The sequence below is a fragment of the Pogoniulus pusillus genome, chromosome 31, assembly GCF_015220805.1.
Source record: "Pogoniulus pusillus isolate bPogPus1 chromosome 31, bPogPus1.pri, whole genome shotgun sequence".
NCBI classification, from domain to species: Eukaryota; Metazoa; Chordata; class Aves; order Piciformes; family Lybiidae; genus Pogoniulus; species Pogoniulus pusillus.
In genome coordinates, this window is record NC_087294.1 from 1,129,010 (window position 1) to 1,156,934 (window position 27,925).

Sequence of the window (27,925 nt, forward strand, 5' to 3'; positions counted from 1 at the left end):
CCATATTTGATCCCTGTACCTGATTTCCATCTGTTTACAAAGACAATCTGAATTTATTCATAAAGATACATGCATAGAGAATGAAAGCTTCCTGTTCACCTCATTACAGAAATCGTAATCTTTTGGATGGTTAACCTTCCCACAAAAAACTGCCTCATGCCAAATGTACAGAACAAAGTGTTCAATGCAGCTTTTCCCCCAGTTTCAAAGTGTTTGAATACAGCTTTTGCCACATTTTTTCAGTATGTACTGCTATTATTTATAGTCTTAATCAATTATAACATTACTTCACAAGTTTGGGGAAAAAACATAAACAGGCAGCGAACCTGGGAACTGTGCCACGGATGCTGAGATTTTAAATGTTTGCTACTTCAACATTTCCAGTTAAGTAATTGATTCAAAAAAGAAAACCTGTGAAATCCTGAGAGAAGATATTTGTAAGTGCATCTAACCTCTCCAAGAGTCATCTAAGTCTGAACAAACCAGCAGATTTAATCACGTGGTAAAATGCAATGTGAAGAAAATCTATCTTCCAATCTAAAGATTAAAACACTGGCATTGTTATCACATGAAACAACTAACCTTAAATTTAATACCTCACTAATAATGCAAGCTGTGGCTGTGCTAACATAAAAAAAACCAAACCCAAGTGCAAACCCAAACAAATAGGTTTTGCTCTACATCTTTTCCTTCTGCCTTAATGTTTGTAGAAACCACTTCCAGAGATCTAACAAAATATTAAGTGTTGTTGAGGGACTCCAGATAATAAAGACCAGATTAACCTACTGACTGGTTTAGTCTAGTTAGTTGAGGTTGGAGGACCAATACTTCAAATATCACTGTTTCATTCATGCACCTAATAAAACTTTTAAGCATAGCAGTGAAGCAGGATACTTCTGTATTAATATGCCAGTGCTGCCATGTAAGAAACATATCTCTTGTAAGCTGTGAAACGTATAGAAACTGCTAAGAAAAGCGAAAGAAGTTATGCTTGTGCACTGTTATATTTGCATCTGGCTGTGCTTAGTCTTTTTTGGATGCCTACCAGCAGTATTTTTGAGGGCGTTTTCTGTGAGTGTTACATAGGCCTCAAGAGTTTCAGGGATCTCTACATCTGAAAAAATAAAAGCACAGTCTAAACTGACAGCTCAGCAACGGCTGTCTCCTTACTGCAGGAGTCCTTTACATGGTATAGAGTATATGAAGCTTGCAGTAACATCCTTTCTGGAGCAGGAAAAAGGATGAAGACTGAAACACAGGAAGCCTGTCTCCTAGTATCCAGGCAAACCTGACTCTTTGCAGAACAATGACCTAAAAAGCAAATGAGAGTCACAAGATCAAAGTATAATACAGCAGTATGTCTTTCTCCACAAACGGCTGCGTTTGGGCACTTTCACTTGTTAAGGTCTATTACACAAAGTACACAAACTTCGAAAGCATTTCCAGCTTCAGTGGAGAGCAAGATCCAAGATCCAGCCTCAGGTTAAACATTCAGTTGCTGGAGTCTTGCATGTATAAGAACTATGTTAAGGTTTACTTAAGCACTTGATGATTTTGTCTGTAGATGTCTCCTACAGGCATTTCTTCATCAGTCTGTTCTGCACTTCTTGCCACATCCAATATAGTTTCTTCTAGTCAGAAAATCCTATGATGCATTGCTGTTACAGATAACATATTCCAGCTGGCAGGCCACAAGCACAGAGACACAGCCAATTCCTTGTCATATCATATGCGCCTTTGTGTTTTTCCAAGGCTGCAGTCATCCAGTAATCTTCATTGCTGTGTCAAAGGCCAGAAGGCCACTGGGATGGCTTAGGGAAAGCTATTTAAAATCTTCAGGGGCTACTTAAAATACTTTTCCACGAGCAGCTTGGCCAAGCAATGACACGTGTAGCATTTGCTACTTCTAACTAGAACAGAACACACAATTTGCCACCATACCTGCTATACCGGCTGCTCCTCTCAGGTAGAAGTCCTTCTCTTGTCCTCTGTCTTCTTCCTCAGAATGCAGTGCCCGTGAAACCGCTGTCTCCAGGTCTCTGCTAAGGTCATAGTCATGATCCCACTCCAGGGGAATGGAGTCCACACTCGCAGGGGTATCTCGCCCTGACCGCTCGCTTCTCACCGTCTGGGAAAGAGGCAGCGAAAGGTTGGAAGAGGGGTGCGGGGAGACAATGCTGTCCGCAGATTTGTCATGCCAGTGTATGTCAGAGAGATCTGCTGATTCATCCAGATCCACCTCCCTGTCAGAGAGGTCGTGCTCGTCATCTGTCAGCTAGAAGCATAATGCAAACAGAACCAATCAATGAAACATGCAGAAGCACTGCATGGTCAGCCTGGGGCAGTGAAATACAGCAGTGTTAGGCAACAGTCACACAGATGGGGTTTCCATTTTACATTCTTTTACACTTCAATAAAAACATTTATAATGCCAGATCATTTTAATTACTTTAGGCACCACAAAGTCTCACAGCAAGCAAATGTCTCCAGACTCTTTGCTGATGACACTGTAATGCAGACATCAAGTTAAAGAAAAGTCTGGAATCAAGCCCTAGGAAGTCTAAGTGACCTTCAGCATGACCACGGCTCTCATTACGTTCTCCCATGTTTCTAAACCATGGGTTTTGTTCTTTTCCTTCAGGAGGACCTGAGCTACAAGGAATTGGTTTGCTCTCACTACTTCAGCTGTGCTCATTTCTCGAGACAACTCTTCCTCGCTTCTGCTGTTTTTTAAATAGAAGAGATCTGAACAAGCTGCCAATCACACTGACAGACCAGAGTTGTTCTTACTACCCATACTACACAGGTACACCATACTGCACAGGTACAAAGGTCTACAAATCTGCAGTTTGGATGCATGGATTTACAAAATTTTCAGATCAGGTGAGTTTGCTGTCTAACAGGACATAAATATTGTATAAAGGAAGGCAGATGTTCAGGGTTGTAGCAAAATTAAACCACAGGACTTTGAAAAGTTGCTAAGTTTCACCTTAGCTCATTTCAACGTCTGTCTTTCTGCTCATTCTGGGGCTTGCAAAGTGGCAGCAAGCCAAACAAATGCGTGTGTGTAAGTATACGCACAGGAAGGCGGATGAGCTTCTTGTGATAACGCTCCACACGTCCAAAGACCTCCTGACAGTAACGGCGCAGCTCATCTAGTTCTTCTTCAATGACAGCTGCATCTATGGGCTCACTTTTCTCAATAAGTTGCTCACCCTGCACAATTATCTGCTCAATTTTGTTGTTATTCAGTGAAATTTCCTGCTGGAAAGCCTGCATAAAATAAAACAAAAGAAAACTCTACGCTTTATCCATAAAATCAACATTACAACAGCCTAAGTTATTAAGGATACTAATCCTAAGAGTTTTCAGCAAGAATGGCATAGGAATCTTTCCAAATATTCTGGCTTGAGGAACAATGAGCAATTAAATTTAGCATTCCACAGTCCTCCTAGCCAAAACCAGTGATAATTCATGGTTTACCATCTCATTCCTCACTTGTTTGTACTTGGAAATAAAGTTCTTTAAACAAACCATGACCGCATGTCTAGAATGAGCACTGATCCTAAAGTTAACAAACTGCAATTCTGAATAAAAGACATTTGACGATTTTTCTGATGCAGAAATGTTTGTCAGTCATAGTAATTCTTATGTGTCAGCAGTAATGAAGACTTGACATTAATGTTTTTTTCTCAATGTTGCCTCTTTTGATTAGGGAAGGGAAACTGTCAGCCTTGTTTCTTATTTTTATTTTTGCAGTGTAAAGACATTCCACTCTGGCAAAAAACTACGTCACAAAACCTGACCTAGTCCAGAAATTCTGAAGCCTCAGTCTGCAAATAAGGAATTGTATCAGGCTGCCTTTTTGTGCAATGTTTTAAAAACTCTTTTCCCACCATGTCTCATTTCTCCTCTTGTGCCTATTCAAGCATTCTTTACCTTAAGCTGCTTTATCTTTGCTTGGACATCACACTCTGAGAAATGCTCGATGTTGGTCAGCTGGAGGTCCATCTCTGTTAGCCATACCAGAATGCTATCACGTGCTGTCTCAAACTCCTCACGCTGGCCAATAAAATGCTGGGGGGTGGAAAATGGTGTGTCATGAAATGAACAAACAACCCAAAGTCCCCTGGCAAAAGCAGATCTCTGAAGAAACAGCCTTAATGCCCTTCACATCTAACCTAAACTTAGTGCACACTTTTAATTTCCTACATGCTTTCTAAAGTTCTCTTTTCAGTAATGTAACCTACAGCTGCAATCAGCTGACCTATAAATGTTATCTCTTTGAAGTAGGTGGTGTTTGAGATCACCAAGCATTTCCCCCCAGACTTTATGCTTTCACTACCTCAGACAAAGCAGGCTGATAAGCTTCCCCTTCCTCTTCCGAAAGTAGAAATCCCCTCAAACGCCCTGTGCAAATACACTAAACTGAGAGCTTCTGGAGCACTCTGATTCACAAGTACAGTGTAACTGGAGAGCTGAAAAATGGGAAAGTACTTTGAGCCTGCGCAGGATGGAGGTAACTCGCTTTTGTAAGTTGTCCCATCTCTGGTTCCCTTCATGAACCATTTGCTTGAGGCTGCAGTCAGAGTCAGTGCGGTTCTCCCGGGCCAGGCGGCGATACTGTTTATTGATCAGCTCCAGCTGAGTCAGACTTTCATGCACTTGTCTCTGGAAGGCCTAAAGAAATATAAACCAACAACACCATCAGATTTTTAATTCTTGAAATCAAGATACAGATATGTCTCTCCCTGTACTTGTACCCTACTTCTACACGCTAACCTGCGTTAGGGTTCTGAGGGCTACCCTATTAGGACACTGCCTTCTGGTCAAAATGAGGAAAAAGTTTGCACAACTGACATGGGTCACTGAAGGATAAAGGTAAAAATCAGCCAGAAGGAAAAAGAAACATTAGGCTTCCTTTTCTACTCAGTCAGAAGCCTTTGTGTTCAAGAACGGAAACACAAACATGGCACAGGAGCTTTTAAAAAGCAGTGACCAGAAATGCAAGATCCCTGCAGCGTCACTGGATTGCCTTACACACAGAGATCAGCTGGGGGCAAACACTGAAAAGATCTGAGCGACTTTTATTCTGCATTTCACCAAAAGTAGTGAAAATCTGTACCAAAGGAATCATCTCTCTCGTATGCAGGTATACAAAACGTCTTCAAGTTTTGATGGAAAGAGAACTGCATGAACATCCATACTGACTTACATCTGGGCAGCTGTCAGCAGCAGATACTCAGCGCCTCCTGTACTGTTACAAACGCTTCAGTCGCTTAGCTGGGAAGCACAATCAGTAGGGTGACTTGGTCCCTGAGTTTTATGCTGCAACTAGCAATCACAAAGCGCACTGGAGAAAGCACCTTGTAAGTAACTTACTGTATAAAGGCCTTCAAAAACAGATTAAAAAGATGACTATTTAAAAAAAACCTTGTTTTTATGTTGTCACACCAACAGAAGAAAAGATCAATCAAGAGAATACTTAAAACATAGACTAGAGCAGCTGTCTTTTGAGTAAAAGTCCGTTTTGGATCACACTGTATACTACAAACTTGGCATTCTCCACAATTGAAACAGAGAGGCAGTCTCTCCCAAAACTAGATACCACTGCTACGAGGGACTGGGAAAATGTGACAGGTAATAGACTTCTGCACAGACATTTTTATCTGCTAATACATGAGATTCCTCCCTAAAGAATACATAGTTTTCATACTACACCACTCCAAGTTAATAATGGAATCAGCATATTTCTGCTCTTATACAGGGGATAAAAATAAAGAAGCTGCTTTGAAAAAAAGAAATAGTTCTGCAAAATCCTCTTACTATAACTTCATTAAATGGCTTTCACCTTGGGGTATGGGACTACTGAAGTTCACACTGGAGTTAAATATGTAGTAGAACTGCATTCACTCCAAATTGCACAAGGAGGTAATTCTCATCTCGGAGGCGCAAATCTGACTGTATTTACTGGAATCATAAACCCCACAAGTGTGCAGTTGCTGCTTCACCTGTTACCAAGCTTTCTTCAGCAAGAGAACAGCTGTGTCTTTGTCTTACGCTTCTTCAGCTCAGCTACACAAGAGTCCCTCTGTTGTGTTCTTTCCTGTAACCTCTTTTCATTTCTCCATACACTAATGGAGAGGAAGAAGGCTAATTTTGTACAGTGTGTCCTGTGTGCCCCAACATCCCTCTCCCTCCGTGGTTTGGATGGGAGAGGAAAAGGCATGGAAAGACCTGTTCCCCCCCTGCCCTGCAGGCGTGAAGGGGGCAGCCAAGGGCCCTTCCAGCAGGAGGGCTGCCCGGGCAGTGCCCGCGCTGGGCTCAGCTGGGCATCGGCTGTGTGCTTCGCGCCCAGGCAGTGCTAACTCTGCTCTTTGTCTAGGAAGGGTATAAATATTGGGGTGCTTCCCGCCTTGGGGTGCCTGCCTTAGAGTTCTCCCCAGCCTGGATAGCTCCTGCAGAAGGAGCCCCTGGCACTCCAAAGGACGACTCCCACCTTAAGCATCCTTTATGCAGGCTCAATAGGCCTTAAGGACCCTCGGATGGCCTCTGACAGAGAGCGAGGGGACAGGCAGCTGGACTGCCCTACTCTCAGCCAGCCTGGCTCACCTGCGAGTAACTCTGGCTCAGCTTCATTAATAGTGGGGGACGCTCTATTTAATAGCTTAGCCTTTTCCAACTTCTAACTTCCAAAACAGTCAAATCCTTGTAGATCTTCTCAATCAACTGAATCTGCTAATTAAAAACTAAATGAATTTCGGTATCTAGTTTTGGGGGTGGGTTTCAGGAGAATAAAACTACTCTATTTTTCTATATATTCCTGACTCAGCCGCATTAATTCCCTGCCTCCACAACACAGTGGAGTCACTGAAAGCCATCCCAGTCTCTATGCTCAGGAACAGAAGGGTTCCTACATGGTCTGCTGGGCTTTTTATTCCCTTTAGATTAGACTGCAGACGTAGAGGGGGGGGATTAGATGGAAAACCAGAGAAAGGTAGGTAAAGCAGAAATCAAGAAATCAGTTAGTATATGTGGATGACTTTATACTACAGACCCCACAGTAAAGCTGCTGCATTTGAACACACAGCTTTTATCCACTTGCATTCCTGCTTTCTGGTAGGTGCAGAAACTACGTGCTCAGAAAAAAAGAAGAGCCAAACTGTATGGAAAGCAGGCTTCTAGAGAGGCTGCTAAACCGTTCTCTTTGCAGCCAGTTCCTGCTGAGTTGGCAGAACACAACAATTCCATGAGTCTGCAGGAGAAGGAAGGTCACCATAAAGGCTGAAAGTCGATGGAAGAGACTTTGGGTGAAGTCAGATAAGCTGTAAAAATCAAAGACAGCCAAGATACTTTGAATAGAGAGACTTGCTAAACAAGAAATTTAGATCCTGATCACTGACTAAAGAAACAACGGGAAGGAGGTCTGAAACAGAGTATTTGTGTCCAGGAAACAAACATTTTTATACCATGGCAATCTACCTCACCATAATGACACCTGTAAGTGTCTAACAAGTGCCTTCCCATGTGTTTTCATCCAAGAAACCTGCAGTTGAAGTAGGCTACAAAATCATCAGCTCCGCTACACTCACACAGCATCTCTGCTGAGTGACTTGTATATGGGAAGAACGCCAGTTGGCTACTGTAATGTGATCAGTAGATACTAGATTTCAACTATTATAAATCACCTCAAATTTCTTCAGTTCTTCCTTAGCAACCGTGTAAAGCACACCAGAGGAGCTTGGGAAAGCAGCCGTCCTCTCAGAGCTTTTTAGCCAGTCTTCAAATTTGGAGTAGTCATCCAAAAACTTCTGCCACAGCCGCCATGTCTCTTCAATTCTGCAGCAGAAAATAGATCATTAGCAGACAGTTAGGGAGTGCTCTCACTGCAGGCCAGGTAACCTACAGAACTTTGATCACCTACACCATCAAAGTAGCCCTCCACCAGACAGCAAAGTGCTCTTAATCTAACGCAGAGCGTTGGGCTGATGAACTGACCAGGAGGAAGGCTGAGCTAGAATAAGATGATGTCCTTTTTCTTTTAATGCATCTAATTTTGGAATCAGTATGAAAAGACATGTGTAAGTATGTGATGGGAGCCCTTAAAAGTGGAGCACCTGCTAAATAGTTCCGAGTAGGTACGTATGCCAGTATTTTAGAGATTAGAAATTCCATGCTACCTTCAACTGCAAACCTTTTACAGAGTAATTAAGATGTTGCAGCATGTATTTTAAAGGTCTCGCTCATTACACTGAATTGCAAAGGACAGGAACTTCATTTTGCATTCCTCAGCAAGTAGTAAAATGCTTGACACAGTAAACATATTTTTATTTTAAAAAACCATAAAAGTTATCCTAATGTTTAAAAAAGACAATTTGTCTTCAACTGATTATGTAAAAACAGTGTCTGACTTTTGAACTCAAAAATCAGATTGGCTTAAGACTATAAAATCCTAAGAACTTCAACATCACTTGATTCAAAATAACAAGCCCTTTTTTGGGGTCAGGCTGTTTTACAGAACTTTGTCTTGCTTTATGAATAAAATACATCTTTCCCATATCTTAGATACGCAGGTCTGAAAGGGAAAATATCACAAAATATATTTGGTTGGAACAGACCTTTGAGGTCATCTATTCGAACCTTCAACCCAGCACTGCAGGGTCAATAGTAAACCATGTCCCTAAGCACCCTGCCCCTAAGCACCAGGTCCACATGCCATTTAAATATCTCCAGGGACCTCCCTGGCAGATTGTTCCACTGTTTGATAAGCCTTTCAGTGAAGAAATACTTCCTTACATCCAGCCTAAACCTCTCCTAGTACAGCTTGTATCTGTTTCCTCTACACATGTAAAATTTATACACTGTTGACATCTTGCTTAACCTGAAGTCTGGCATCTGGACGATTGCTTTTAATATAAGTAACTACTTCTAGTACAATAAAGGTCCCAAATACTGATAGATCACTTCACTTCCTGGTGCAAAATCTACTAATAACATAATGTATACGTTGTAAGAAAGTAAAATAGAGCTCCACATTAACTTAAAACACTTTTGAACTAATGAAAGTATGAAGACATGAAAGTATGAAGAGCTTATATATTTTCAAGACGGTGTCAAAGATATAACTTGTAAGTTGTTTTTTGTTATATATGTACATGACACCAGATCTGCAATGGGAATAGTACAAAACTGCCTACAGAGAGCAGTCTGTGGTTATAGAGCAGCACAACTGAAAAGAAACACATTTTTTGCACAAATAAAATCATTAATAAAGACATTAAAACAAAGATCATACAAAGCTGGGTTCAGTGTTTTGAAAAGTCATGAACCTTAGGTAAAGTTCTTGATGTGACTGTGTAAACATCATATTATTACTGGTCCACACAGAGTATATAGCATTGGCTGCACATTGCCTGCATTATTATGGCTATCAAAGTCACCCATGCTATTCTTGATGGGAATAGAAAGCAGTAAGTCTTCTGGATATCATGAGCATGCAGTGCACAGATGGCCTAAGCATGTGCAGTTAGCTAAGATGCACACGTGGGTGCTAAGGTCCCCGCTTGCACAGCAAAGCTGATGTGGGCAGACAGGGAAATTCCAGGTGAGCATTCAGTCCTAAAATTCCTTCAAATAAATGAAACCAGACATATCATAAACTGTTTAGGAACAACAGGGGCATGAAAACCATAACACCTGGAATAACATTCCACCCATTCGATAACTGGTTTCCCCACCAGTCTACTAAGTTCTAGGGTAAACTTCAGTGTTACAACTCTCCCTTTCTGGTCGTGTTTACAGAACCTCACAGAGTCACTGCTGTTGTCTAACTTTTCCCTAATTTCTCTCTCACAGTTCCTTTAAGCATGGCAAACAAGACACATTTAATCAAAGTTCTTGTGAGTAGAATTTGATAATTGATAGTTGTACATTGTATAAAGGTACATACTAATGCAACCAAAATGCCTTATTCTTCCTCTGACATCTTAGCAGTTACCAGCTTTCATTCAGTGTATGATCCCTTTCTGACCTTCTTGCCCTTTTCCTTGGCACTGCAGCCCTGTAACATACATCTCATCCTGTATTTGTGCCTGGGAAAGGAAATACTAATTTGCAGGCATTTTAGACTTACTTAAGTCGCCTTTCCATTGACATTGCACAAATATTTCTCCACCTTCTGTCCAGATTGCGTGTAGCCTGTTGGATAGAGTCACATTCTGCTTCTGTGGCACAAGCATCGCAGTCATGAAGAAGCACTTCACAGAGATTGAGAACAGATGCCACTCCAGTGCTGTGTTTCTCTATGTCCCTCTGAAGTTCCTGCAGGTGAAGAAATTCATTCTTAAGAGAAACTGCAAAACATGAATTAAAAAAATGCATTTCCCTTTCACGCATTAAACAACAATTAATAAGCTTGCAAATGGGAGGAAAACATCCAGTGAATGCCTATTAAGAGCATCTGCTGAAGTGGTGTTGCAATGTTATGCATGAGGTCAGGAGAATCTGGCATCATGCACAGCTCTCCCAGGAGTACGAACACCAAACCGTTACCTGGGACAAACTGCCAGAGCTCTGCATGCTTAGCTGAGCATCTTTTATATATGTTTAACCAATATCACCAAATCAATGGTGGAGTCATTCCCAGCCATTTCCCATTATCAGAGAGTGTGAAGCAGAAGTTAGTAAGAGAATTGTGATAAGAAAATGTTCTTATCTGCTGTGAGGGTTTGGTGGAGATGTCCTTTGTGAACTTAGGCTACCCAAGGTGAGCTAGCTAGCTGCAAAGTGGCACGTTTGACATGGAGAGTAGCAGTGGCACATGTTGACCAGTGCATTCCTAGTAGGAGATACTTCTTCCTTTAACTTTACAGTTATACAGAGTTTTCAATGGAAATGGAAAAGGAAAGTTGGGAACAGGTGAAAGAAGATGCACTTACACTGTCTTAGCACCTATATGTGACCAATACTATTTCCTGGTTGCAATGGCTTATTCTACACTGATAATATTTCATCCTGAAGCAAAGTTTTAGCTTCAGTTTTGAACTACAGATTCAAGTTAAGACAAGCCACAACAGCATTTGGCTGTTGTTGTATGGTAAGCTCAAGGAAAAGAAGCCCTGCTTGACTTCTGCCTGCATTTGCAGGGGACTACACCAAAAATGATGTATCACATGTTCGCTTTGGATTCAGAACTACTGAGGCAACGGGAAGTTTATTTAGGAGAAGAAGAACTCAATAGCTTGAGGAAGGCAGAGATAAACTGCTCTTGGCAATTTCACTAGTGAAATAAACTGTAACACACAGAAGGCAATTCAGTGTCAACATATTGTCTACAAACATTTAAGGTCCAACTAGAGGAACTTCTCTTACAACCAGCAATATGATGCTCTGAAAATGCCTTCCAGCAAGAAATTAGTTTTAAATGTAGAATCTAAAAACCTTGGCAAATTTGAAACAGGGCAAGGTCAGCTTGTATCCATCATATAATTTGTTTGTGATAAATGGAGTTGGACTGAGTGAAGCAATCTATTTCCTCTTCTTATCTGTGAAACAGAAGGCTACTTTTTGAATATCTACATGAAAACATCCAAGTGGAAGACCATCATCTTTTCATCCTCAGCACTGGCCCTTTCATTTACCTGGAAAATACTCTTTTATTGTGATGACCAAGTGCTTATTCTTATTTATGCCCATACTGAAATATTATGAAAGAGTGGATACTATAAACAGATGCAATACATTATGAAACATACTCCAGAGAGCCATGAGACTTGAGGTTAAGCAGGTTCAGATAATACAATCTCCTCTTTGCTGTTTCAGAGTAGAGCACTACTTAGAACTGCTGCTCCTGTGAATTCCTAAGTATTAAGAATTCACCTGCAGAATATCTCTACATGCAATGTCTACACTTTCTTTTCTCCACAGTCTTATATTTCTTTCCCAGATGTAAAAAAAATCTGTGTTTGTTAGAGAAAATTTAGCCTTTGAGTTAGTTCAAAAAGGTGCATCATTTTTATGCACTGCTGTCTTCGACATACATTTTTCTTTTCCTTTACCAAACCTCCTTTATCAGAAGAAAACACCTTCCCCTCACCTCCACATTTCAAGTGGTAGCTGAATGAGAAAGGAAACAAACAAGTAATCCTTGAAATGCAGTATCTGACCCCAGGAAAACACTGCAGTGAAGTTACACTGTCCTTTCCAGGATATCCAGCTTTAGTTGGATCTTTAATTTCGCTATGGAGAACAGCAATCTGCAAAGTCAATTTTTGGCTGAAGCAGATGATGAGAAGTGGATAATGGAGTTGCAGAAATACCAACTGGCTGTCTTCTTTCACAGCATAATATTTTAAGTGTAATTTTGTATATGAAGCATTGGTGGCACTATGAGTGGGGAAGACAACACAGCTTCAGTGGACAAATATTAATCATGTTAAATAGCATAATATCACTTCTGGAAGAAGAGGGATTAAATACTTGAGAAGATGGCCAATGTGCTGTCCTTCTAAGATGTGATAAAAGGTGATACAGCCTCTGAATGATAAAAGTCCTGGCTGCCACACACTGAAGGAGAGTGTTCAAAATTCTTATAACCATGGCTTGCAGTGTTATCAAATCATCATACAGTTTCCAAACATGGCATCTTTTATAAGATAAGAGAGTCACCTCTATTTCAGCCCTTTGGAGTTCGAATTAAATCACTTCTAGTGTCACTGCACCCTGTCATTGTGTGGAAATCACCACAAGGAAACAGCAGAAGGCAGAGATACATCAGCCTCTGTGCAAAGTTTCTTAAGAAGTGATTACACCAAAATGTGGAATGTTTGCATGGGAATGACAGTAAAAAAAAATCTCAGTGATCTGCTTTGTTGATAGCACTGTCTACTCTGTTGCTCAGCACTTTGTTATCTCAGAAGCAACAATCACTAGTGACACTTGTCTGTTAAAAATTACTGCCCCTGCATAAATCACATATACAATATCAATAAGCAATTCTGCACAGCCATGTAGGAAATCAGCTGGGGAGCTGGCAGACACTGAGGGGGGTCCTGAGTCTCAGCTTTGAAGAGCAAAATGCAAGCTGGTACACTTCATAAATTAATTATCCCCAAAACATTTTGTCAGTCCTCTTCCCACACATTTCTTTCTCCTTTGCACAGAGAACTCAAGAGCATCTAAGTCTTCTCCAGTGAGGCACCAGAAGGGTATTTTAACCAATAAATAACCAACAGGAACACAAGAACATCAGTCCTCCCCAGCACTGTGCTTCTAGATAAAACTGGACTGGGCAGTGAAGTAGAACAGGAAAGAAAAAAGTATAGTAAATCTTCTTAGGAGTAACATTAGTTTTAATCCCAAAAACTTGTTGGCAACACTTTTCTGCTTGTTCCAGTGTTGACTATTTTGTTCTAGCACTGCATAAATGCTTCATGTGCTAAACCAATCAACTGTAATCTCATGTGTATCGCTCATGCATCTTTGCATGCAAAGTGATTCTCAAGCAAGCTGCAAGATAACATTGAGTTAGAAATGCAGCCTAAAAATAGTAATTTTCAAACATGTGCAAAATTTGCAGTCTAATAGGTGTGAGTTTTGCCTCTGGGAACAGACAATTAAACCAAACATAAAACCACAAACCCCAAATGAAAAACAACTGCAGTAACTCGTTCAGGTTACATCTCCTGGTGCCTTACCTTTCTTGGAAAGGTCAGTCAGCTCCTGGTGGATTCGATGTCAAAGCCAGCAGAAAGCTCTATAAGTGACACAGTAAGTACCACTTGCCTTGATATTTATGCACTTCTTTGCCTTGTGCCCTCTCAGCATTGAGTTGGGTATGGGCAAGCCCAGGGACACTCTACTTTGGTTCTCCCCATGCCATTGTGCACCTGCTAAGTGTGTTCTATTTTACCTGCTGTTCATTAAGCTTCCTTTGTATCTCCTCAGAGTCACAAGTTTCATAGACGATAGGTTTGGAAAGCTCTGATTCAATGTGGGCAAGCCATGACCTCAGGCTACTCATGTTTTTATCCAGTTGCTGCACTGCAACAAGGGTCTCCTTCAACTTCTTTACCCTGTAAAGAAAAAATGTAGCATAAGTACACCCTGAAAGGGAATCTCCACAGCATGTGTTTCAGCAAATTTTCAGAGAAACTTAACTTAAATTGCAGATTCTGTTCTGAAATCTTCCTTTATTAGGTACCAGAAGCCTTTATGATGTGTGCAAACTGCCCTACATTCACAGGGCCCACTGTCAAAAAATGACTGCTTACTAATGCAACATCTCCAAAGCCTCTGCACCTTTGTTAGTTGAGTTAAATGTATAAAGGAAGGAAAGCAATGTTGCCTTTTTTTTAAAAAAAAAATGAACTCACACACCAAAATCCAAAACCAATCTAAGTAACTCAGTTGTACATTGGACCAAAAAATGACAAAAGTTCTGAACCTACAAGTAATTTATCCATTTAACCACTATTGGTGGGGGAGTGCACTGAGAGAGCAGTATTTTTCACCCTGGTGATTTCTAAACATTGAACTACATATCAAAGAATGGTTTAGGTTGGAAGGACCTTCAAATACCATCATCTAGTTCAATCCCATTAAGATGAGCAGGACATCTTCAGCTGCATTGTTCAGTTGCTCAGATGCCTGTCCAGTTTGACCATAAAAGTTTCCAGGGATGGAGCCCTGACCATCTCTCCGGGCAACCTGTTCCAGTATGCAGACCAGTTATTGAATGAATAATTTTATAAAGAGAAATCCAGCTGAGAACTTAATGAGAATTCCTGAACCCCAAGAACTGCTTTCAGTTGTTCTGTTCTTAATGGGCTACTTCACATTTAAACAGATGAATGTAACTGCATGGCAATTTTTCTTGAGACTCTGAGCTTGCAACAGCAATGGCCAGGAAAAAAAAAAGAGCGTTTTGCTTTTTTAATTCAAGGGAACATTAAGCTTTAAGAGTGAGGAAAATGTGGCTGAACCATCTTCCTATCCTGGTATTTTTTCTTTTCAGCCTGTTTCAACTGCAAAAAGGTCTACCAGAAATTCCCTTCTTCCTATCTTCATGTTACATAACATACATTAGTGGAGTCTGAAATTGGTTTTCCATTTACGTAGTACTACAAACAATTTCAAGTAACATTCCCTTTTATGCCTCTATTGCTTCTCCACTGAAGTATTTCAATATCAGAAAGCTTGAAGAGATGAGTGCAGCTGGGAACAGCCTGCTTAAATCGTCTTGAAAAAGACAAGATTGTCAGATTGGTCAAACAAACAAAATGCCACCTGACATTTCTGTAACTCAATCAGAGCAATCCACATTTTCTTCCGGAATACCAACAATTTACCAAGTGTTTCCATATGTAAAACAACAGTGGCAGCTGACCACTTCCAGTCTAATATGGGCATCTCTTTCTTACCAAAGAGACCTGTGGAGATCCTAATGTGAACTTCAAAGACCTGAAAGTTAAATCTTCCCATTTTTTGCCTCTTTCTAGCCCTCTTTTTAGATCACAAATGGTCAAACTGTATCTTTAGCTCCAAGTATGAACAAGAACAGTTTGAATGCATTATCCTTGACAGAGACTTGTGACCAACAGCTGCAGGGTAACTGGAAAAATCCAGCTAATCTGAAAACCCCATGTGAAGGAACTGAAGACAAGACAATCGTGTTTAAAGACTTCCCCAGTCACCCCTATCAAGTTATCCCAAAAAACACCTATATTGGAGAGATGCTATGAGAACAACCAGTGTCTGAGGGCACCAACTCCTCATCATCTGTGCTTTGTGAGCTTGGACCAACTGAAACTTGCCCACAGATAGTGCAAGAAAAGTTGGTTAACACTCTTCTGGGATTCACATCCAGCTTTTCAGTCTCTGACATGAATTAAGAGGATTGAAATCCTGCCAATATTCTGCTTAGATTTTCAAGGCTGGATGCTGCTCATTGCTTGCAGGCACATTGGGAAGTGAATAATGAATCATGCCAGCCCTATGTAGTCACTGTCATCTGCAAGGCCAAAGCGTTAGTCTGGGCATTCTTGTTTGTGGTTGTATAGCACTCTAGCTTCTCTGCCAGATATTTCTATTTTGCCCACAACACCTGACAAAGAGCCTATCATTTAGCAAATCTCCTCTTTGCCTCAGGTAGACTGCATGGCAATAAATCCCTGACAGCGCAAAAGCAAAGCCTGGCCCAAACAGAGCTGTTTGCATTCACATAACCCAAGTAACTCAAGAGAGAAAAAGAAAAAAAGTGCAACATACTGAAAGAACACAACCACTAAACCCAAATCTTATACTAAATCTGCCCTCCTGCCAAGCTGTTGCAAATACCTGCACATAAATCCCAAAAGTTAAGGTAAAAAAAGGTCACCTCCTTTCCCCGACCCACCTCCACTTATTCTTAATCCTGTTCCTTTTTTTTCTGTCTGCACTGAGTGTGGCACAGAATCACAGACTCATGGAATTGTTTTGGTTGAAACAGATCTTTATGATCATGGATTCCAATCTTTAACCTAAGACCACCGTGGCCATTAAACCATGCACTCAAGTGCCATGTCCATGTGTTCCTCGAACACCTTCAGGGACGGTGACTCCACCACCTCCCTGGGCAACCTATTTCAAGGCCTGACATTTTTCCTAATATCCAACCTAAACTTCCACTGGCACAATTTGAGGACAACTAAAAAATAATCACTATTGTACTGTCCCACAGGTATCAGCATCCCATTTCCAGGCTTCTCTCTAGCAAGCCAAATTTCATCCTTCCTATCCCCCTTCAGCTGTAGGGGGACAGAGATGAAATTGGGCTTGCTAAATTTAACAGGTTCCCTGCCCATGATACAAATAGAAACAAACAAACACAGGCTGCTTGGAGTATGCAGAGCTTACTTTTGTGGACTGAAGTGCAATATGGTGGTGTGCTTCTAGCTACTCTGAAAACATACCTGCAAACAAGCGACAGATGCGACACACTACGTCTCAGAGGGCTGCTTCTGTTTTTCTTGTTGCTTTGGGTTTTTTTGTGGTTTTGGGTGGTTTTTTTTTTAAGCAGGCAAGATGTCTATGTTGATCATTTCACTGAATACTGTGCTTTTGTTCAAATAACTGCATAATGTGCAAGCAAACAAGAAGCTCTCCCTCAAAAATGCTACAGCTCAAAATCCCCTTCCCATAACAATAGTGGGGTCTGAAAGCTAATGAAACTAAAGCCCCCTCTTGGAGACAAAGGTCAGATCATAAACTGTTCCAGTATGTGCCATCCCGAGTCGACTGCAGTTCTGACCTTCTGAGATGTCATGTACAAGATTATGCTTGCACAGTCCATTATGCTTTTGTTGCAGCATGTGCGTTTTATAGCAAGAGACTTCAGATAACTCCTCCCCTTGATAATTACAGTTCTGCATTGAAATCAAAGGCCTGGATCCAGGATTCAGTTGTTTCAAACTTGGGGGGGGGGGGGGGGGTTGTGTATTGTAATGGGGACACACAAATCAGTTTTCCCACAATTTACAAGTACTTAACACTCTTGAAAAGGAAAATAATGCAGAATGCTCTCAGGGTTTACTAATGAAAACTCATGTCTAAATTAGAATGGGCTTACAATGTTTATGTTTCAGTGCTCCAACTACTGCGCTTCAGTTTCCCCAAGAAAGTAGTAACATTAAAATGTCTATTTTACATTAAAAGGCAGTGGGAGAACAACCTGGAGCTGGAATTAAGCACAAATACCTTTAATTTATCTAGTCCTAAATCAGACAGCCTTACATTCCACTTAATCCTAAAGAGGAACAGTCCTGCAAATACACAGCAATGCCTCATACGGAACTCATAGCTGCTGTGTTAGTCATTTAGTTATTCAATAGCAACATAGAAAAACCCAGTAAGAGCATTTTGCAAAGTCTGTACAAAATTAGCAGAAACTTAGAACTGGAGATGAAGTTTCAAGAAACACTCTCTGACACAGTGAAAAATATTACACTATTTACACAATGTAAAAAGATGTTAAAAAATCCTATGATTAAAAGAGACTTGATGCCTAAAGTACAGTAGGACTGCATATGAGTAGATTAGTACCACCACTTATATTTGCTTTTCTGATCAGTTTCCCTCTCCACAGAGTAAATTTTTAGAACTCTGAACAACAGAAAAACTTAAGATAATGTGATAAAGAAAAAAAAAACAGAAGCTGAATCAAAAATCCAAGATGATGTAGATCAAATTCATGTATTCCATGCAGTTACAAACCAATCACTACCATGTGCAAGAGAGACCAGGTTCAGTAAGTTTAGCCTGAAATACTTTCTCCTCCTCTGCCTTCCGCTTGTAGCCATATGCCTTTGATGACAGAGTGAGCCAAGTCTGCTTTCTGTCATGTGTGTGTATATCCTTGCATTTAAAAACAGCAGTAAAACCAGTCGATAGTTTCTTTCAGACAGCTAAGAGCTTTCAGCTGTTCTCTATTAGTAACAAAAAAGCTATTCTGAGACCCAAAAGTACTATATGTAAAACAAAGTACACTCTTAGCACTCTCAACTATTTTTAAACTGAGCCCAAAGCAGTAAATTGCAGCTAAGGTAATGATTTCTAGATAGTAGTATTTCAATTAGTTTCCCAGCAAGCCAAGGCTCGAAAAGACTCGTATCAGTCAAAAGCAAACAAAAATAGCTGCCTGCCTTGTGATGTCACAATTACAGTCTGGGAGATCTGAATCCGCGCTGCCGTCCTCCGCCATCCGCACAGCATGCAAGTCCTCCGCCACCACCATGAACTTTTCCAGCATGAGAAAGAAGAACTTCCACTCCAAAAGCCTGCAAACACTGTGCTTTGGGCGGGGGGAGGAAGGGGAACACACTTCTCTTTGCTGCTGAGTACTGTACAAAAACCGTTGCATGCCAAACAAATGTTAGCAGTCGTTGCTTGATAACATGAGACTGAATGGTGACAAGTGGTCATGTTTCTAAATAAAACCTGCATTCATCAACGTGTTTGAGACTTGATCTCCAGGAATGTGGGCCACGAGTGCTAGGGGAAGAGATGAAAACACATATAACAAAGCCTTCTTTGCACAGTCTGAGCAGTTGCAGCAATAGCACTGCTTCCTGGCTGTAAACATCTGTAACAGGTCTTGCAACAGGCTGGCATAGCAGAAAAAATAATCTGAAAGGATGAAAACATTCTACAGGGACAGGAACAGAAGTCTCTGTTGCAGAGACACAACTAACTTTCTGTAACTTTCTCTTTGGCAGTTACAGACCTCCTCAGAATGGAGAGGCAATTACAAAAACTGAGTGAGGAAAAAGACAGAGAGGCAGAAAGACAAAAGCTTTACAGGTGAAAGGAGAAGTTCCACTGCTCATAACATCAACAAACATTCAGATTGGGTGAATATTATATGATACTACTAAGGCCTTTCTATGGAGCAATGCTTGTTCACAGCTGTAGGAAACAAACCACTACCAAAAATGCTCCAGGCAAGGGATGATTATAGCTTTGCAAAAAAACATGCAGGGTCTAAAGTTTATTAACACTGTCAGGAATCCAGAATATGAAAAGATGTATTTTATTCCCAACACCAGAACAATTAACTCAGCACTAGCTGAGTGCCGCCAAAATCATGCTATATGATACATTCCAAACCCCAGAATACCACAGCAGGAACACAGCCCAATACACAACAATGTATTCTAAACAAGTACTTCATACATCTGTTAGTCAACAACTTGCTCTTTAAGTGCTGTCAGCCAGCCTAAGCTGCAGACACTGAGTCAAACTGTCCCCCCAAAGCAGGATCACGTAGGGTGGTCTGAACAGGAATGCATCCAGGTGGGTTTGGAAAATCTCCAGAGAAGGAGACTCCACCACCACTCTGAGCAGCCTGTTCCAGTGCTCTGTCACCCTCACTGTAAAGAAGCTTCTCCTCATGTTGAGGTGAAACCTTCTATGGTCAAGTTTGTAGCCATTGCTCCTCACAGTATCACAGTATCACAGTATCACCAAGGTTGGAAGAGACCTCACAGATCATCAAGTCCAACCCTTTACCACAGAGCTCAAGGCCAGACCATGGCACCAAGTGCCACATCCAACCTTGCCTTGAACAGCCCCAGGGACGACGACTCCACCACCTCCCCAGGCAGCCCATTCCAGTGTCCCATGACTCTCTCAGTGAAGAACTTTCTCCTCACCTCGAGCCTAAATCTCCCCTGCTGCAGCCTGAGGCTGTGTCCTCTTGTTCTGGTCCTGGCCACCTGAGAGAAGAGAGCAACCTCCTCCTGGCCACAACCACCCTTCAGGTAGTTGCAGACAGCAATAAGGTCACCCCTGAGCCTCCTCTTCTCCAGGCTAACCAATCCCAGCTCCCTCAGCCTCTCCTCGTAGGGCTGTGCTCAAGGCCTCTCCCCAGCCTCGTCGCCCTTCTCTGGACACGCTCAAGCATCTCAATGTCCCTTCTAAACTGGGGGGCCCAGAACTGAACACAGTACTCGAGGTGTGGTCCGATCAGTGCAGAGTACAGGGGCAGAATGACCTCCCTGCTCCTGCTGGCCACACCATTCCTGATGCAGGCCAGGATGCCACTGGCTCTCTTGGCCACCTGGGCACACTGCTGGCTCATGTTCAGGTGGGTATCAATCAGCACCCCCAGATCCCTCTCTGTCTGGCTGCTCTCCAGCCACTCCAACCCCAGCCTGTATTTCTGCATGGGGTTGCTGTGGCCAAAGTGCAGCACCAGCACTTGGAGCTATTGAACCCCATCCCATTGGACTCTGCCCATCTGTCCAGGAGGTCAAGGTCCCGCTGCAGAGCCCTTCTGCCCTCCAACTCAGTCACATCTGCCCTCAGCTTAGTGTCATCTGCAAACTTGCTGATGACTGACTCGATGCCCTCATCCAGATCATCTATGAAGATGTTAAAGAGGATGGGTCCCAGCACAGATACCTGAGGGACACCACTAGTGACTGGGAGACACCACTAGTGACTGGATCCTCATCTTATTACTGTGTACCACTGAAAAGAGATTGTCTCCATCCACTTGACATCCATCCCTCAGACCTTTATAGATGTTGATGAGATCTCCTCTCAGTCTTCTCCTCACCAGACTAAACAGCCCCAGGTCTCTCAGTCTCTCTTCATAGTGGAGATGCTCGAATCCCCTAATCATCCTCACAGCTCTCTGTCAGACTCACTCCAGCAGATCCATGGGGACAGTTTTGAGGGAGTCCAAAACTGGACACAATACTCCTGGTGTGGTCTCACCAGGGCAGAGTAAAAGGGGAGAAGAACCTTCCTAGACCTGCTGGACACACTTTGCTTCAGGCACCCCAGGATACCATTGGTCCTCTTGGTCACAAGGGCACATTGCTGTCCCCTGGAGAACTTGCAGTCCACCAGGACTCCAAGGTCTTTCTCCATGGAGTGCTCTCCAGCAGGGCAACCCCTAACCTGTACTGGTGCCTGCTGTTCCTCCCCAGGTGCAGGACCCTGCACTTGTCCTTATGAGGTTTGCCTCCACCCAGCTCTCCAGTCTGTCCAGATCTCACTGGACGGCAGCACAGCCTAACGGGGTGTCTGCCACCCCCCCAGGTTTTGTACCATCACCAAACCTGATACATAACTCAGATTTTGCAGGGTTTGTTTTGCCTCACTAAGCAGCAGAGTGGAAAGGATTAAATGTTTAATTGCATACAACAGTGCTGAGAAGGCTAAGTTGAAATGATCTGCAAACGAAAGTAAATCAATACTTTAATAAGTTTAGAACTAAGTCTCAACACTTTGCTTCATGATAATAGAACTGGAAAGTTTAAGTGCACAATATTGCAGTTTATAGCTCCCTACCCTAGGAATGATACAAAACATTAAAGAGTTAGCCTCTTCCTGTAGAAGACTCTAGCCTCTAATACTGAATAGACAACATGGATCAACTAAAGATGTGTTTTGCAGTTTCTCAATGCAGCAACTTTTCACTAGAAACATGCTGAAAGCATGACAGTATTATTTTGAAATAGTGTTTCAAAAGACAAATACAAAACCACAGTAAATTTGTTATGTTCCACAACTGATGATGTATCACATTCTCGGAAACCAGCAGACTCCACAACCATAAGGCACCAGTTCCTGTCTTAATTATTCAGTAAGAGGTATTCAGTGTTCATTACTTTAAAAGGAACCACTACAAAAGGTGCAGGAGCCATCAAAATTCTTCTGCTTATACAGAATTTACTGCTCCCGTGCATACAGATTTCAGAGCAGGAATGCAGTGACATCATAGGAAAAAAGAATGGACAACTAAACCATTTTGCTGCTAGCAGAACTGAAATATTACTAATTCATATATCCTTACATCATGGGAATGTAAACCAAAGCATATGTATACTCTATCAAGTGCAAAACTGTGACAATGTTATTGCCAGTAATGGGAGAGAGTCTGTGGCATGACTCAACAGCAAGTGCTGAAACAAATACACCAGATTCTTCATGTATCAAACAAAAAGCCTGTATTTCCTTAAGTAACATTTTTGACCTTGAGGTAAAAAGAATCTTTAGGCCAAATATGCATACATCTACCTGCAGCTACTTCTGAAAAAGTAATCAGGCAGAAAAACTAACACTTGCTTTGGAGCTGCTCTCCTTGAAATCCAAAACTACAAATGCTGTGATTCATCTGCCATGAATCTTTCAGAAAAACTATTTTTGCAAGGTAGTACTGGAGCAAGGCTCAGTAAATCTCACTGAAACTGATCCTATGTCACCTAGCAAATGATGTTTTCAACGACTCAAGTACTGTAAAGCAAAACAAGAAGGTTCTCCACCCTTCTGCTGATGGGGGAAGCAAGGGCAGGAGGAAAACAAAGGTTTGGGTTATTATGTCCCCTCCCAAAGTGATAAACAGGTACCCACAGGTGTTTAGGTACTGTTGGTGTCTTGCCCAAATAAGGATGAGCAAGTCCTGGGTTCACCTGGTATGGTCAGTTTTCAAATGCCACTTTGATAGGTGAATCTCTGTGGCCAAAGGAGCCTTTGCACTCGGGCAAACAATAGAAACTGAGCTAAGTTACAAACAGCTGTGCTGCTTCTGCCTGGCTGCCCCTGCCTCACTGCTCTTGGAGAGCGTGTTCTGCTTTGTCTTGTGCTTCAGACCACCTTAGCCCTGATGTTTTGGGCTTGAACTACCTGGAAACTTAAGTGCCTCAAGTTTCCTAGGAAAAGGCATTTAAGCACCTTACGACGTAGCAAGAAGTGCCACCAACAGTGTGCTCTCTGCACATCTGCAAGAGATGCTGCCTGCACCTCTGCAAACTTCTGTGCCAAGAGGAACCAGGATCAGGTCAGAGATCATCTGCCTCTTTCCTAGCACCCTGGAAAGATCTAGAAGCCTCTGAATGACTGAGCAGTTCCAACACTGGCACAAAGGAGCCAGGGAGCAGCTTGAAATTTCTACTCCACTGCAGTGAGTAGAACAGACTTTCCCTAGGGCTCCAGGCTACCTATCTGTAAGTGGGGAAAAGCCATTTTGTGGCTAAACTTTTCCAAGTGTTGACTCTCCTAAGTGAATGAATTGCCCATAAGCATCCTTGTGAAGATTTTCCTGATCGAACTAGAACCCAGATGTAACTAATTTATATACAGCTGTGGGCAGGGCTTTTGGGAACTAAAATTAACTATGGGTTTTATAATTCCTGCCTCATCAATTGCCACAACCAATTCAAAGTTGAGTTTCACAGAACTGTGTTCATGGCTAAGAAAAGCTCCTCTCAGGGTTAATGAGGAAAAGGTGGAGGGAACAAAAGGATTTGCAATTCATGACATCCAGGATATTAATTTCTCCCACAAAGCACTTAGAAGCAAAACAACTGTCTAACCTGGCTGCAATGAGATCTAGAAGATGTTGCCATCTGTCATTGATCTTGCCAAGTTTGTATTCAATCTCTGATGCCTTAGTCTCGTGGCTGGCTTTAGCAAGTCGCTCTCCCATTTGCTGGAGCTGGATTTTGTTCTTCTGGGCTACAGCAATTTCCTCTTGATAATCCTGGATGGTAAGGACAAGCAGAAATCAAGGTAGTTATTCTGAATACCCTCTGCTCTATACTACTAAAGGAACCATAGCAAAACACCAATGAATGTTGTTTCTTTGAAGATTAGTACTGTGGAGAGACATTTAAAACCTTTACAAGAAGAATGAAAAAACCCCAAGAAAGCAGAACACACCACCTCCTCTAAACATATCTGCTAGCTCATTAGAGGCAACTGGGAGCAATATTTAGGAAAGCATTTGGTTCCTCTGGCATTGCATTCACTTAGTTTTTCAGTATCCTGGCAGATCCTCCCTCAAGAAGGAGAAAATGCTGCCTAGTGAGAGAACACAAGCGCAGTCTTACTAGAATTCATAAACATCAGTGTAAGGTAAAACCTTCACTGCAGCTAATTCAGTATCCTCTCTGCAACACAAACCAAGCAAGCAGTCAAAAGAACACTGCACTATACCTTCTTAAGTTTCTCGATCATTTCTTCTATGAGGATGTCACCATTTTGAGAAACCTTACTTTCCATTTGTGTCAACCACTCACAGAGCTCCTTGTTCTTCTCACTGAAGACAGCCCACTCATTCAGTCTCTCACTAACTTGCTGTCGACGTAAGGACACCTTAAACCATTTGCAGAGAGTAAATAAAACCAAAGTAGAAATGCATTAAAAGTAAATAAACCAAAACATAGAAATGCAATTAAGAGATGCTTGAAACACTTCATGCCTGTGAATTCCTCTGGCTCTACAAAACTGTTCCAGCCACTCATCTAAACAAACTGGAGCTGTACTGAAAAAAACTTAGTGTAACTCTCTGTGACTTTAGAGGTAAGTGTTAATCTCAGCTTTTCTGTTACCTACATATGCAAAAAGAGAGGCATTCAAGCACAACACTCAGTAGGCTGTCAATATATTGTTTTATAATGTCTCTAGCCCAAATGTTTCATTAGAAGAAAAAAACCCAAACACTTTTGTGCTTCCTTGTAAAATGTTTTCAAGGACACCAATAGTTTCTTTGAGATTAAAAAGGAAAACTGCTTACCAAAGCAGGAAAATAGATATATAGGTAAGATAGGCCAAACTCCAAAAGACTGTAATTTGTGCATGAGCATGATTTGTAAGTACAAAGCTAAATCTAAGATACATTATATTTTGCACAAGTGATTTTATACCCAAGTCTCAATACACTTATTTCACAGGCAACTATTTCTCCTGAATGGGCATGACACCTTGACAGATTCCAAAGGACTGACATGTGCCCTGACAGGAAAGAAAAGGCATAAAAGAAACAGGCAAAAAAAGCTAATACAGGAGGAAGAATAACATTACTATGTTTAAAAATTGCTTAAAGCAGTAGCACCATCTCAGGCTAACAGGTAAAGATGGACACTGAAATCAAAATAGCAGCAGAGGGTGAATACATAATCATGCCTACACTTCTGTAACTACTTACTCCCTCCCCACTGTAGTCTGCATTGTGTCTGTCTTTAAAACAGCCTTTCAGCTGAGAAGATGTAGCCTGGACCTGCTCTCTGACTCTTGAGCTGGGTTTAACTAGGGCATACACGTGGTCTTGCATTTCCTTTCTGAGGTTTGAAGGCAGCGTTCCGGAAGTAAGCGGTGGATGAGCAAAGTGCTGCACTAGGTTACATCCTGAAGCATTCAGCGTGCACAAAACTAAGACAAAAGTTCTTTACTTGGCTCCCTCTTTTCCATAAACATACATGCAGTGACTACACTTCAGCCTGGATGTGTCTGCACTGGATCATTCACATGCAAGCAACTGATCACCAGATCTGTGCTATTAACTGTGAAGCGTTTTCCTACTTGGAGGGCATTTCTGAAGCCTTTACAGGCGCCTTACAGAAGTTAACGATTTAAAAACACTCCCAGTATATCTGAACTGAAATCCCTACTGAACCACAGAAACAACATTAGAATAATCTGAGAAGCTGACTGGGGGGGACTCTGCTACCTGGATTTTCAAGTGCAAAATGGAGGCAAGAAAAACACTAACAGCAGGATGCACAATACTCTTCAGTTAATTTTGTAGCCTCAGACTACGGGAAATGCAGACACCAATGTCTGAAGAAACAGAAAGTACCAGAAGAACTGATAGTACAATACAATAATATTGAGTGAGGAAGGGACTTCCTTCCTAAGCACAGCTCCTCAACCAAAGCAGTGCTAGCTGTGTAACTTCTGTGCTCTCCCCAGTTGGTCAAGCCCCAGTCCACAGTATATGGTATGACTCAGTTCAAGAGATCTAAAAAAGCATTTCCATTAGATGTTTTCTGTGATTCAGCCAGAGTTCAGTGTTGAATCTGAGTATGTGCCATGCATCCTTTCTGAAAGCTGTCACCTGCACTCAACTTTTCTCCCAACACTTACATACCCTGCATACTCACATCAGCACTCAGCACTATACTTGCCTGGTGGCAGAGCTCCTCCCACTGTTTGTGCAGAAGCTCTATGCGCTCACTGAGGACTGAGATATCATCTGCGCTGATATATAAATAGAGGTTCTCCTTCAGCAGAGAGAGGTGTGCAAGGTCATCTCTCCATCCTTCAACAGCATTTTCTAACTCCTTCAAAAAAGTGCACAGGGAAAAAGGACTAGTTTACTAATAAACAAAACTTTGAAGATGTTGAAGATGAGCAGTACTATCTCACTGAATTGAAGTTGTATCTGAGCAGACTCAAGTGTTCCAAGTGCATTGCTTCAGCCCAAAACCGAAACACCAACCCAATATGTAGCAATAGTTTTAGACTTATGAGTGCAGTAGCTTCCCAAAAGAGAACATATGTCACTCTTGTAACAAGTAGCCACAAACTCATACACTACTCAGATCTCCCTCAAGTGCAAAGGTATCTGTGAATTCCAAGTATTGGTGTGGACTTCTCCTCACAGAAAATATTTTCAAGGTGTAATCCATTTCTAAATGGCAAAGAACACAGCATAAGTGTATCTATGATCTCCCTCATCTTCCTATCTCCTATAAAAATGCATTAAACCTACAGTGGAGATGCCACGAGTTTCAATTTGAAGTTAGAATTTGTGTCAGACCTTATCTCACTTGGAGCAGTTCTACATTTACCCTGCAGAAATGCAGTGAGATCACTCAGGTATTATGCTGTCTAAACATTCCATGGATAGTTTCTTGCCACTGCCTACTTTGTGCAGCCAGTCTAGTAACAATGGAAGAAGCTCCTGCACAAAGGCAGGCGAAGATGATGCAACACTTAGCGGAGAACAAATGCTTTACCTTGCAACGAAGCTGCTCTGCATGCAACTCATCATGGTGCTCTGGCAAAGGCTGCGAAAGCTTTTTCTTGAAAGATCTTAGCTTCTCCAAGGAATCTCCTATGCCCTTTTCAGATTTTTCCCAGTCCTGAAGGTAGAATGTTTATTAGACTTCTATTCATAACTGGACTACACCTCTGTCAGTTGATTTGTCTAACCACTAAACAGCGAAAACTTCTTAATATTAATCATGTTCTGCAATCCCCCTCTAAATAATATTTGTAGTCTCAGAGCTTGCATCCTCTGGACAGCTGGTTTACTCTGGGTAGATCTCCACTAGTAGAAGTACACAAACCAAAGGCTCCTGTTATTATGACACTGTTTAGACCCAACTCCATTCTTTTCAAAAAGTCTCTCCCTCCCAAAACTCTTTTTCACTTTCTTTTTTGAATGCCTATACTAAACACACCACTGTTCTTTGACAAAACCTCCAGTCAGGTGCACTGATCTCCAGCAAAAGGAAAACAAGAAGTGGATTGGGATACTGCAAATTCAGGTCATACTGAAGCATCTGCAGCACCTCTTCTGAATTGTGACTCCAGCAGCCACACTCACCCGGAGCAACGCGTACTTTGAAAAACATGACGCGTGCCCAATGCAGTG

The 27,925-nt window shown here is 41.8% G+C and overlaps 1 protein-coding gene across 17 annotated transcripts in view; it reads right to left on the reverse strand.

Moving 5' to 3' along the window:
- SYNE1 (spectrin repeat containing nuclear envelope protein 1) overlaps positions 1–27,925 on the reverse strand; it is a 365,857-nt gene that overhangs the window by 17,778 nt on the left and 320,154 nt on the right. For 12 of the 17 annotated variants that reach the window (XM_064169493.1, XM_064169494.1, XM_064169498.1 and 9 more), the window contains 12 exons: positions 27,285–27,410; positions 26,451–26,606; positions 24,481–24,639; positions 23,859–24,025; positions 13,910–14,072; positions 10,133–10,320; positions 7,689–7,839; positions 4,498–4,680; positions 3,940–4,077; positions 3,082–3,273; positions 1,942–2,275; positions 1,046–1,114 (listed from right to left, as the gene is read on the reverse strand). In XM_064169493.1, the coding sequence (XP_064025563.1) occupies positions 1,046–1,114; positions 1,942–2,275; positions 3,082–3,273; positions 3,940–4,077; positions 4,498–4,680; positions 7,689–7,839; positions 10,133–10,320; positions 13,910–14,072; positions 23,859–24,025; positions 24,481–24,639; positions 26,451–26,606; positions 27,285–27,410 (2,026 nt within the window). The remainder of the gene's footprint in view (positions 1–1,045; positions 1,115–1,941; positions 2,276–3,081; positions 3,274–3,939; positions 4,078–4,497; positions 4,681–7,688; positions 7,840–10,132; positions 10,321–13,909; positions 14,073–23,858; positions 24,026–24,480; positions 24,640–26,450; positions 26,607–27,284; positions 27,411–27,925) is intronic. The other 5 variants (XM_064169507.1, XM_064169506.1, XM_064169496.1 and 2 more) reach the window with 2 other exon arrangements.